A 12,565-nucleotide genomic window follows, 5' to 3' on the forward strand; every position below is an offset into this window, starting at 1 on the left:
GTTGCAGCATACGACAACGCCAGGCATGCCGGCAAGCATGCCCTTGTGTAGCGATGCCGCTCAGGCGCAAATTACAGTACCATCATGTTACTGTCCACACGTGAAGCGTTCCTGAATTCAAAAAAGCGCGATGCACAAAAAGAAAGGGGAGGTGGAACATAGGAATGTCCGCTTGACACCAACACGTACCTGGTATATGTGGGAACGATTTATCACGCCTGAGCTCCCAACAAGCGCAAGGCAAGCTCTTCTTGCGAGGCAAGATCTGGTTCGGTCTTAGCACGTTTCCGCGGCTGAGAATCCTCTGGGTTATCGTCGTCCTCGTCGTCATCACCAGGCAACCTCAAATCTGGTATATGAGTGCCATCGTCGATTCCATCATCTTCATCATCATCACTTGGCAACATAGCCGTGCGTGGCGCGCGAGTCCCATGTTGTTCGGCCAGTAAACGCTCCATTTCTTTTCTATGCCGCCGCTGATCTTGCCGTTTCTTCTTGGCGCGCTCCTTGTCTAAAACATCCGCCTCGGCCATACGTGTCTTTTCAGCTTGTTCGTGCTCTTTGATCTGTGCACCCACGTCGCCCTGGGTTCGGAACGCATCTTCATCATGGATTTCATACACTGAGCGTGCATGCCCATCGTCATCGAACACTATGCGATCGCCTGCACCACGCAAACCAGCGGATGCCATGGCCTTCTTGCTCATGCCGCGCTGCAGTTGCCGCTTCGACAGGTGGTGCGACGGCATATCGTCGGTGGGCGGCTCGTCCAGCTCGTGATCTGCACGCGCCAATGTGAGGAAGTCGTCGTTCTCATCCGGGGTATCACCAAGTTCATGGTCGCGCTGTGCGTCAGAGTCATCCTCGCTGTCACTCGCCAGCATCGACGCATAGTGCTTGCTCAGAACCGTCTGATTCGTCCGACCAAACAAGCGATCGTGCTTTGTGCGCACACGAGCAGGTTCACTTGCGGTGCGTGAGTGTCCCTTGCCATCGTGTACGTCCTCGTCATCAACGGCATCGTGCTCATCACTACTGGCAGTGTGGGCTTCCTGTGCTTCTTTCGCTTCCTTCGCAGCTTGAGCTGCCGCTTTGGCTCGCGCTTCCTGAACAAATTTGATCTTCGGTGCACCAGGCAAGCCCAATGAAGACGCAAATTCATTCAACGGAAGAGCAGCAACCTGGAACATAGTCTTATCTTTGTGCAGGTGCACCGAACGTACGTAGGAGACGAATGCCTTTTGAGCCAGGTGCTTGAGTTCGACATCTTGGAACAAAAACGCCTGCAGCTGAGGCGAGATGCTTTGCAATTTGGCATCGCGTGCCTTAATGTCCGTGATCGGAACATGTACTCGCTCCAAGGCTGCCAGCATGCCGTTTTGCTCGGTGGGCAAAACAAAAAGCAGGGCTTTCCCATGAGCATGATACCGCGCGGTCCGACCCACACGATGAATGTAGGTATCTGCACTGTCAGGCACATCGACTTGCACGACCCAATCGACAGCGGGAAAATCCAATCCACGTGCAGCAATGTCGGTCGCGAACAAAGCTGCATGCTTACTGCGGCGGAACTCATCGAAGATTTTGAGGCGTCGCGGCTGCTTCTGTTTGCCATGCAGAGCAAGCAGAGGCAGTCCCGGACGAAGCTTACAAAACACCTCATGTGCAAATTGGACCTGGCGACAAGAACTCATGAACACCAGCACCTTGCACTGGGTATGCGAGCACAGGAAAGAGAAGAGCATGTCAAGTTTCCGTGGCAAGTCAACGAGCATGTAAAATTGCTCTAGATGCCTCGGCGTTGACGAGGACGAAGACGAGGATGATGTGGGATCGGTCGCATCTGGATCCTGTACAGTAATCAGCGCCGGATCCGACAGACTCAAGCGCGCCAGGTCTTTCACACGCCGCGTCTGGGTGGCCGAATACAACAATGTCTGCCGACTAGAGGGCAAGTGCTCCAAGATTGCGTTGAGTGTATTAGCAAAGCCCATATCAAGAATTCTGTCAGCCTCGTCCAGAACAAGAACTTGCAAATTTGATGCATCGAAGCCAACAGTCTGATCCAGGTGCTGTAAAAGGCGACCCGGAGTGGCTATAAGGATATTCATCTTGCGTAACCGATCCTGTTCATGCGTAAGGTCCTTGCCGCCGATTACCAAACCAGCTGAAAACGTATGAGACCCGCCAATGCTGCGCAGAACATCAAAGATCTGCATCGCCAGCTCACGCGTTGGCGACACAACAAGCGCACCGAGTCCATCCGTATGGGACCAGCGCTGACGGTAAAGTCGCTCCAGGACCGGGATCAAAAAAGCCAGTGTCTTGCCGGAACCTGTACGAGCGGAGCCTAATACATCGCGTCCACGGAGTGAGGCCGGTAAAGAGGCTTTTTGAATGGGTGTCATGTCAATAAACCCCGCACGCTTTAATCCTTGTCGTGTGCGCGACGACAATGGTATGACAGAAAACGTCTCATCTTCGGGCTTGAGTTCCAATATCTCACACGCGCGATTTAGGTCTTCAATATCGCGCTCATCCATAAGACGCTTCTTCTCTCGCGATGCACGCGTCCGCGCATTGAATATACGCGCACGCTGCGCACGCCCTGGAGTCATGTTGGCGACCCGCTACGAAAGAACTCAATAATGAGCGTGGCAAAGCGGCGCCAATGCGTGTGGTGACAAAGTTGGCTAAAGTTTGGCAAAAAAAAGTAGTAAAAGAAAAAGAAAAAAAAAAAGTAGGTGCATCAATTCACAAGCCACTGTTCTGAGTCAGCGAAGGGGCGGGGGAAACTGAGTCGTGCGAGCGAGAAGACTAGGGAACACGCTCAAGATACCTATTGGCCCAGGAGGGAAAGGGCGTCCGCAACAGATGGAGGTGTGTTCTCTAGTGCGTCTCTCTTTCTCCCACTTTGGCGTCCCCAGCCCCTTTGGTTTATACGCCAACATGGATTCGCTAGACAATTTTTTTTTTTGCTGCCTGAGCGCGCGCCTGTGGAACCGACACGGAGGGGCCGGTTCTCGAGCGATTTCATGACACTCGGCCGAAGAGACACAAAACCACACTAGATAGTCTCAAACGTCAGAAGCTCATCACGACGTGGAAGTGGGGACGATTCATGCACAGGTCGCTGAGGACCGGAGGCGTGCACCGGGTTCGGCGGTGCATGTCGATGGCCTCGGCATCGGCGTCGACGTCAACGTCGGGTTCGACGTCGGTTGTCACATCGGCAAGGATGCCGCTACATGAAGCCCGGCACATGCACATGGCCTGTCGATTGAGTGCGCCACGGTCAACAGCAGTCACGACGATACCAGCGATAACCACGGCGACTATGTTCCAACATCGAGAGACTCGAGTTTGGCGGCCAATGCATCGGTGCATCCATGAGCACGCTAGCGAAGCGCATCCGCTCATTGAGGCGTTGCACTGCGCGACGCTTTCAAATCGAGAAGCACGAAAAGTTTGTGAAGCAGCAGTGTGTGGTATTCAGGATACACCACACCTGCAAGCGTCCGGACGGTCTGATACGCTGATGCGCAAGGTCATCTGCACAAAAAACATTAGCACGACTCGGCGCGATCAGCTGTTGTCTGTGCTCATTCATGTGCTTTGGAGGCACAATGTACCCGTCGATACCCATGCTTGCTGGCAGGCACTGCGATGGACACATGCTCGATATATGCCCCTCACGCGGCGAATTCTGCATCTGTACCTACTGAAACATACCCCCATCATCGACGCACAGACCCAGTCCTTGTGGCGTGCCATGCTGCGTTCTCATGTCCAGACGACTGACTGGCACAGAGTTGATGAGGCTCTGCACGTGGGCGTGGCTTTGGGCGCATTGAATGAATTGGATGTATATCACTATACCCTACGTCGGCTCCGACACGAAACGTGCACACTTGACCCACACTCGAACGCTGCGCAAGTCCTCTCTCACATGCGGCAGAGTGGGACGAAACTCGATGACTCAACACTCGCTCAGCTCATGCACACACTGGTCGTACCTGTTCGTCGTGCTCACCGCATGCAAGTCTCTCCGGACGACATGCTCAGTGTCACGAGACCTGTGCGCCGTATTCTGCAGACTTCGTTCCTCTGGATCTGCGGCAGCGGAGCGAGCCGTGTACATAAAGACAGTCAAAGCGATGGCGTCGCTCTGCACACATCGCGGACCCCCTTGTTTCGATGTGCACTGTCCGAAATGCTAGAGCTTGAACTTTTTCTCGCGTACGCTAACCACATGGCGTTCGTGCGACACGCGCGTAAGCATCAGCAGCGGTTCTTGCGCCAGCCCGATCCACCCGTGCATGTGCGATATACTGAGCCAATTCGACGGAAAGTCGCAGCTATTCGTCTAGCGCTGGATCGAGATCGCCGTGCTACAATCGGCTCATGCGAGCGCTCGAAAGACGATCCAGATCACTCGACGGCCCCCTTTATTGCTATGGATATTCCCTTGGTCCGCCTGGATATCACATTGCAAGCTTCGCATGGCGCGTGGGCACAGGCCTGTGACGAACTGCGTGCTTGGGTCGCGCGGGACACCTCCGCACCAGCGGTGTATGAACAACGGCGTGCCATCGTCACACTGTTCTCGTTCGCATGCAAGCATGGGCGTTTGTGCAGACTCTATGAGATGCTTGATATCCTGATCATTAGCGAACAAGGGCATTTATGGCGTGATGGAGAGTCGATGGCGCCTGGTGCGACACTTGTCCGGCTGTGGCTGCGATTCGTCGGGGCTTGGACACACGGCGTGGGTGTGCGTTGCGGGATGCAGAGACGCGAAGAAGTGGCCTTGGGCCCCTACGGATGGACGCTCATGTCCCATGCACTTGATGTTCTCATGCGTACTGCAATGCGCGTGCCCGTATCATGGGCATGTGTGCTGGACCATCCTGAGCGTTGCCGTGCTTTGGTCCGTTCAGCCGTGACGGCAAACGGTGACGTGGATGTGATCTTTGCGAGCCTGAAAGCCATGAAAGCACCCTCGCGTGTATGGCGCTGGGCGGAGCATGCATTGGAGCAATCTTCATTCAGCACAACTCGTTCGCAACGGACATGCCCCAACATGGCCGGTCACCAGGCGCCCACACAGCCAGGCCATAACGACGGAGACCTCAGCCCCGTGTGCGAGCGTCGAAATGAATTACATAATCACACCTACCCACACGCCTCGCCTCTCATAGGACTTAGTGAAGGGCATCGCTAACTAACTGTTTTTGTTCTTGCTGCTGCTGCTACTGCTGCTGCCAGGCCACTGATTTCAGGAGAAAGATCAGAGAAAGGAAGACGCAGAGAAAGAGAGAGAGAGAGAGAGAGAGAGAGAGAAACGACGGCGCAGACCCCCCGTTTTTTACAGACGACGACGTATTTGGACAGCAGATCAGTCGGTGAACGTGCGTGTTTTCGTGCGGTACGAGTATGTTAAGCGCGACACGCAAAGCGCTGGGAATCAGTAACTCGTCACACCGCAGTACGCGCAGCGATGCCACGGTACTGTCAGATGCGCAGTCACGAGCGTCGTCGGTTCCACTTCTTATAGCGCTGTGCGTGCTCTGGTACTCTAGCTCGGCACTCACGTCCAACACGAGCAAGGACCTGTTATCTCGACGTAAAGTAGCAGCCACGCCGGATATTCGACTTCCACCGCTGTTTCCATACCCGGTAACGCTCACACTGGTGCAGTTCGTATTTGTGAATGTGCTGTGTTATCTAGGTACACGGAGGAATTTGCTGGGTGACTGGGTGCTAGCGCGGCGTCTTGTGCATATTTCGCTCCCACAATTGCGTGATATTGTGCAGATCAGCGTGTTCAACGTGTTGGGCCATGCGCTTGGCTCGTTGGCCGTCAGCCGTGTGGAAGTGAGTCTCGTCCACACAATCAAGGCTCTCTCACCCCTCTTCACTGTGCTATCTTATGCACTCTTCTTTGGCGTGCCGTACTCATCGCGCACATACCTGTCGCTTGTACCGTTGATCTTTGGCGTCGTCCTTGTGTGCACATCGTTGTCGAAAAGCAAACGTGACGACATCGTGGGATTCGTTGCTGCCCTGGGCAGCACTCTTATTGTCGTTGCGCAGAACATCTACTCGAAAAAACTGTTGAAGCCAGCTACAAGCGCTGCGACGAATGCACACGAGAAACTCGACAAAGTCAACATCCTCTTTTACTCCAGTGTATGCTCAGTCGTGCTTATGCTGCCGATGTGTCTATTTTATGATGCAAAGCCGATGCTAGCGCCTACATCGCCAAATGTCAGCATTCACACACTATACCTGCTGACTGTGAATGGGATCGTGCATTTTGCACAGAATATGCTCGCCTTCCAGGTGCTTGCACATGTGTCACCCGTTACGTACAGTGTTGCAAACCTATTTAAGCGTGTATTTGTGATTCTCGTGGCCATTGCATGGTTTGGCCAGGATGTCACCGTAACTCAATGGATTGGCATCTTGTTGACCTTTGTGGGCTTGTACATGTACAACAATGCGAAGAACGAGAGCCCTTCGCGAACCGATTCGAACATGCGCGCCGATGCGGCGTCTGAATCGCTCCCGATGCATGCCACGAAATCCGCCATTGCTATGGCAGACGCTAAGCCAAGTTGGCCGCCTCTTGCGGTCCAAGCGCTGAACCCGAACAGCGCAAGTGATCAAGTGCCTCTGCCACCCCGTAGTCCTGGTGAATCGGCGCCTCATTCGCATGTAGTTCTATTCCCCCCGCAAGCCGCAGGATCCAGCTAATTTGATGCTTGCTATCTTGAGCTTAGTGTAGAATACCTTGTCTTCCTTGCACAAACGCGCAACCCAGCATGCCAGCGCCGACGCTTCATGGCACATGGCTGGTCCTTGTCAGTACCACCATTCCTTCACTACACGTGGCGTACGTGTCGAGTGGCTGCGTCATGCGCTGGGCTGCGTGTGTGCCCTCCACTTTGTCGAGAAGTCGTAGCTCCTGCCACATGGCACATGTGCATCAAGATCGACAAGACACATTGCTGCCAACCGACCTCGCAGACGGCGTTCTCCTCCACTGGTCGCGACAGAACCTACTCTCCCTGCTGAACTTGATTGATTCGTCGACATGTCGTGGTTCTCGAGTCAGTGGAACCGATGGAATCAGGCAACACCGTCTGCATGGTCTGATGTAGAATGGCTTGAAGTAGTGCTGGGCCGACAGCGGTACGTATTTGTGAAGAGATCGACGCTCACCAACCACGCTAGGTACCAAGTGACACTGCCCAATATTGACGAGCCATTGACTCTCAAATACCTTCGACAAGAACTCGCATCTATCTTTAACGTACCTTCACAGGGTATTTCTATTGTATTCCAGGGCATGGTTCTCAAAGATGATCGTGTCTCGTTACAGGATTATGGCTTGACGACCGGCTCACGCATCCAGCTGCTGCTCAAAGATACGCAGCCACAGCAGCACAAAACTGCCCATACAATGCAACACACGAGTATGCCGCCAAATGACGTAAGCCCCGTGGAAGCTGCCCAAATGAGTGCGGATGCTGCACCATCAGGCCCAACCTGGCCTGGCTTTGGTTCATCTGACGCTGCTGCTCACGTAAATCAAAGCACGCAGGCCGCCCCAGGTGCACAAAACACAGTGCCTCCCATGTCCAAAGATCAAAAACACCTGCAACAAATCGAACAAGTGACTCAGCATTGTCGTGCGGAACTTGTGCCGGAACTTGAACGGTTTGAAAACAGCATCCAAAAGCTGCCAGACTCGCACCCAGGCTCATTACAGTCGGAACCTGAGGATTCTCTAGCACCTCTGTTCTCCGTTACGCCACACCGCTTGCCGTATGAGCAGCGAAAACTGTCAGAACTGCTCCTTCGTGAGCTCTTGAAACTTGATGACGTTCCTACAGACAAGGATGAAGTTCGCATGGCACGTAAATCAACTGTCAAGGAGGTCCAGAGCTACCTTGAACGCGTTGATACCGCATGGAACACAGCAACGAAGGAGAAGGGCATCGTCTCGGACGTGTAGTTATGAGGCATAGTTCCTTCTCCATTTCTTATTCTTTCGCAGTGCATGAGCTTCGTCCAGAGACAGATGGCCTGGCTTTTCATGGGCATGGCTGTTGTTGATTACTATAGGATGCTTCAGTTTGGGATATTGCTTAAAAATATGACCGAAATGATCGAGGACTTTCGGAGACTTGCGTTTAGGCAACAATTCAGTTACACAAGTGGAGAAACACACACTAAGCATAGACACACGTCCCAATTAAGTCCGTACTGGGTTTCGACAAATAAGACCTTGAAAACAGGGCAGGGGCTGTCGAACAACTTGTACATTACGCTTATGTCGAAGGTGGATGATAGACTACGAGTTATTCGTCTGAAATGAACTTTCATGCGTCGTGTATATCAAGCCTAGTATTGTCGACGGGACGAGCGTGTGGTCCTTACAGTTGTTTGGAATGGTCCGACGAGGGCCAACTGGTCATTGTAACGACTGATGCCATCCATGTCCTGACACCAAGAATAGGATATGATCTTGGTGAGCATTGTTTGAGCACAAAAACCCACACACATACCCAGCTAGATGCACGTCGCGAACTCGCACAATATGCGCCATTACCTGAGCCTACCGATGAAGAAACGACCTCGGCTGTTGTGCCGAGCATCGTGCTTGGTGAGGCTTGGTATGCCGCTGCATGGTCACCTGCAGGGATCGGTCCGTTGCACAGGTACGTATGTTGGGTCGGAATGCGTTGGTAAGCGCGTGCGCGCGCGCAACTACTACCGTTGGCTTGCGTATTTGTTCTTTGAACTTACAACCTCGCTTCTTTCTTGCAGCTGCGTGCTCGCAACGATCAATGCAAGGCGAACATTGAGCCTCTATGTCAACAAAAATGATGCGCGCAATACCCCATGGACATGTGCATTTGATGTGCAGGATGCTCCGTATGCTAAGGATCGATCGGGCCATGCCAAGACCATGGCGATGCAATTCACGTGTATTGATTGGTTATCATCAACAGCTGAAGGAGCATGGCTCCTCGCTGGCACACGCGGAGGAGATCTGGTTTTGTTCCACGCCAATGACGGTGCACGTCTGACCTACGTAACATATCTCTCATGCGTGGCATCTGTACGCTCGGTATGCTGGGGCCCCACAAGTGCTGCTGTCCGTGCAGGCGATAGCATCATGCATGTTCGCGTCGAACTCTCGCCCCCCTGCATGCATGCGCTCGCCGTTTGTCATGTCGGAATGGCCTGTAACGTCACTGGCCTTGCGTGGCATGAGGGTGCATGGCGTTGGACAACACCAGGTGGTTGTTATGCTTGGAATGGCGAGCCTAACACTCAGGCCAGTCGCATCACGGAGGGTTGCGATGCCATGACACATGCAGCCGGCTACGATTGGAACCACGAATGCTTGTTCACTGTGTTGGATGATGCACGTATGCTAAATATGGACCAGCGCGAGTCACCGAGAAAAATCGCTCGAGAGTCATTGGCAGGTGGACACTCGCCAGTGTGGGGCTACCGGCGCGACGCATGCGGACTTGTCGCGATGCTGATCGATGCAAATGAATGCAAGCCATGGCAGTATCACATCACACACAAACTGTCGTATGTACTGACCATGCCGAACGAAGAACCCATGTATGTGCGGGACCGACCACCTGTTGTGGCATGGCGTGCATGGATGCTATGGCTCAAGCAATATGGCGCAGCAGCATGTGCGCCATTGTGGCATACGCTACGTTCGCGTGCAATGCACCTACAAGAACACGTAGTCACACTTGCGCAGCAAAGACCAAAAAGTGTGCGAGTATGGAGCGACTTGCACAAAGAGGCTCAGGCTGTGTCGTGGTGGATGACGTATGCGCCTGATGAGGCCCTGACACAAGTCGGGTCCGACATGGCAAAGGCGACGTGGATCAGCGCCTGGGTCAGTGGCGTTCGCCGAGCCGTGGCGTATCTTGAAAGTGGTCCATCAGACACAGGCGTTAGCGTGCAGAATGGCGACATCCAAGACTATGTACAACGCCTTGCAGGTGCACTCTTTTGCATGGCACACGATGATGCGCACGCTACAAGTCACGAGAAATCATGCTTGGCTTATTATAGTCAAAGTCTAGTGGGTCAAGATACCTATGACGCTTGGAAGCGCGCAGGTGCGCCTCAGCTTGGAGAACAATGCCCGGCTTGTAAAGAGCCTATACCCTTCGATCTCGCACCCTATGCCAGGTGTGCTGCACGGCACGTCTTTGATCGTTGCATTGCAACATTTGCGCTGATACAAGGTATTGACACACTCACATGCACATGTTGCAAGCGACAAGCTTCTGCTACGGCTCTTCAACACATAAGCGTGTATGCGTATCCATCAACATCAAGTTGCATATCTTGCGGAAACCGGTGGTGCTCTTCATAAGCTCGGCCCATACCGGGCCGAGTTATCCCAGTAAATAGGGAACTAAATGAGTGAGGAAGAAGCATTGGAAACTAAAATGGGAAGCAAAGAGGAATCAAGACGAAAGGCGGACTATTGCTGCCGACCTAATCACGAATAGGGAGATGAGTATCGACAGCATAGCGACACGTAAAAGAGGAGAGTGTGCGTGCGGGTAAGCCCCTATACATCACAGCCAGCATGCAATGCGTTATTCACGATCGTGATGGTGCAAACGTAAGAATCCACGACGAGAGGACGAATCCTTGTGCTTCTTCTTTTTCTGCGCTGCACGAGCAACGAGACGCTCCAGCTCACGACGCTCCTCGTCTGATTCGTCTGGCACGACCTCACTGTAGATCGAACCAAGTAGGGCAAGAGCACGCGCACGTTGCATAAGAACCTTGTCACTCACACCCTTCTCATTCAACACATTGTCACACACTCGCCTAAGCACACCATTAACTTCCCAGCGCGTGCCTCGCCAAGTGGCCAAGAGCATTTTTCCATTCACATCCTGCTCCAACTGCTGCATTTCCGCTTCAGACAAGTCGCCCTTTTCCTGACGTCGTGCCAGTTCTTCCATGCTCATTTGTACATTGACGGCACTTCCCATGACGTTCCACGTTTCTTTGATCAGACCGCCACGCTCTTTCAGTCGATTCCAGAACCCTGGCATGCCCAAGAAGTTCCCGCGCTTCGTCTTGAGCCACGTATTGCTCTTCGTCAAATACACAGAGCCGATTGTGTGCAACAACTCAACACCAAATGATTCCAGCTTCAGATCTTCAGCCTCTTCGCGCATACGTTTCGTGAATATTTTTGTCTCATTGTCGTCTTCAGCGCCTGGATTCCGGGCATTGACGAACGGACGGATCCGATCCTTGAGCTTCTCCGTCAAGTCTGTAATGCGCTTCTGCTCCTTTTCAACCTTCTCTTTTTCGAATTCGTCAAGCTTTTTGCGCTGTTCAGGAGTCAGCTTGTGTTTCTGCCGCTCAGCTTTAGATGCACTGGACGACGCCACCTGCGATTGCGACTCTGACGCTGATGTGGCAGGATTGGCCTCGCCCGACTCGTCTGATGCGCCCGTCACTGTATCGGTAGTGGGGCTCTTTAGATGCTCGTTCATCTGGCGCTCCATCTCTTCACGCTCTTCGTCCGTCATCATAATCTCAGACGCACGCCCAAAGTCCTTGATCAAACTGATTTCGCCAATCAAATCAACAAAACGCTCGCCACCAAACAAGTTTCCAAACTGCAAAGAAAAAAGAATGAGTTAGCAAGAACGAAATGGCAGGAGATGACGATGCACGGCCCGCCAGTCGTTAGACTGGCTGTGCTCGTCCTGCTTCGGCGATGATGCCAGCTTCACATACCATTTCAGTTGCCTCCTTGAGCCCCACCTCATCGGTTGGTTTCCTGCACTGTCAGCACCGCCATGCGATTACATTCACATACTTCTTTCCGTATCGATCATAGACAGCACGCTCGTTCGAATCACTCAACACACGATACGCTTCACCAATCATCTTGAATCTGGCTGGAGTTAGTCACTCGAGATGTCCGCGCGACAAAAACACGTTGCTGAGGAATCGACACTTACTTTTCTTCATCACCACCTTTATCAGGATGGTTCCGAATGGCTGCTTTTCGGTACGCTTTCTTTAAATCAAGTTCCGTCGCATCGCCACGCACGCCCAAGAGCTCATAGTATTCCATGTCCTTGCCGGGTAAGTTCCGTGCACACGCAGGTACATATACATACAGCGATCTTCTCTCCATCGCGGCTAATATTTGCGGGCTGAGTCGGTTGGACTTCCTCGCTCATGACTGCAACAACTCAACACACGTCTTGAAGCGGTCCGTGATGACAAGCAGAACAAGTGCCTACTCTGTTGGAAAATCAAAATACGCCACGAAAATAAAGCGGTGAAATTTTGATGCTTACCACACAAACACCACGTGGTTCAATCAACACCCGGGCTGCAGGACCTCCGGGGCTGGACACCATTCTCCAGCCAGCCCGCGTCACTGTCTTCTTCGCACCACCTGGGCCCTCGAGACATCTTCCGGCCAATCCACCGGGCTTCCGTTAAACTATCGCACATATATCAAGCCATC

At 52.9% G+C, this 12,565-nt stretch overlaps 6 protein-coding genes across 6 annotated transcripts; 4 read left to right on the forward strand and 2 right to left on the reverse strand.

Moving 5' to 3' along the window:
* Positions 1 to 212: 212 nt before the first annotated feature.
* On the reverse strand, positions 213 to 2,618 carry MGL_3495 (uncharacterized protein; the record flags this gene model as incomplete). Its single annotated transcript, XM_001729408.1, has 1 exon — positions 213 to 2,618. The coding sequence occupies one exon, from the start codon at positions 2,616 to 2,618 to the stop codon at positions 213 to 215; it is 2,406 nt and encodes an 801-aa protein (XP_001729460.1).
* Positions 2,619 to 3,772: 1,154 nt separating this feature from the next.
* Positions 3,773 to 5,224, forward strand: MGL_3496 (uncharacterized protein; the record flags this gene model as incomplete). Its single annotated transcript, XM_001729409.1, has 1 exon — positions 3,773 to 5,224. The coding sequence occupies one exon, from the start codon at positions 3,773 to 3,775 to the stop codon at positions 5,222 to 5,224; it is 1,452 nt and encodes a 483-aa protein (XP_001729461.1).
* A 212-nt stretch (positions 5,225 to 5,436) lies between these two features.
* MGL_3497 (uncharacterized protein) lies at positions 5,437 to 6,759 on the forward strand (the record flags this gene model as incomplete). Its single annotated transcript, XM_001729410.1, has 1 exon — positions 5,437 to 6,759. One exon carries the CDS (start codon positions 5,437 to 5,439, stop codon positions 6,757 to 6,759), a length of 1,323 nt encoding a protein of 440 aa, XP_001729462.1.
* A 340-nt stretch (positions 6,760 to 7,099) lies between these two features.
* Positions 7,100 to 8,023, forward strand: MGL_3498 (uncharacterized protein; the record flags this gene model as incomplete). The annotated part of the gene is made up of 1 exon (XM_001729411.1): positions 7,100 to 8,023. The coding sequence occupies one exon, from the start codon at positions 7,100 to 7,102 to the stop codon at positions 8,021 to 8,023; it is 924 nt and encodes a 307-aa protein (XP_001729463.1).
* A 1,230-nt stretch (positions 8,024 to 9,253) lies between these two features.
* Positions 9,254 to 10,426, forward strand: MGL_3499 (uncharacterized protein; the record flags this gene model as incomplete). The annotated part of the gene is made up of 1 exon (XM_001729412.1): positions 9,254 to 10,426. One exon carries the CDS (start codon positions 9,254 to 9,256, stop codon positions 10,424 to 10,426), a length of 1,173 nt encoding a protein of 390 aa, XP_001729464.1.
* Positions 10,427 to 10,655: 229 nt separating this feature from the next.
* On the reverse strand, positions 10,656 to 12,272 carry MGL_3500 (uncharacterized protein; the record flags this gene model as incomplete). Its single annotated transcript, XM_001729413.1, has 5 exons — positions 10,656 to 11,699; positions 11,821 to 11,863; positions 11,903 to 11,980; positions 12,048 to 12,166; positions 12,210 to 12,272. 5 exons carry the CDS (start codon positions 12,270 to 12,272, stop codon positions 10,656 to 10,658), a joined length of 1,347 nt encoding a protein of 448 aa, XP_001729465.1.
* Positions 12,273 to 12,565: the final 293 nt, after the last annotated feature.

The sequence above is a fragment of the Malassezia globosa genome (genome assembly GCF_000181695.2).
Source record: "Malassezia globosa CBS 7966 chromosome Unknown mgl_sf_9.1, whole genome shotgun sequence".
Taxonomy (NCBI): Eukaryota; Fungi; Basidiomycota; class Malasseziomycetes; order Malasseziales; family Malasseziaceae; genus Malassezia; species Malassezia globosa.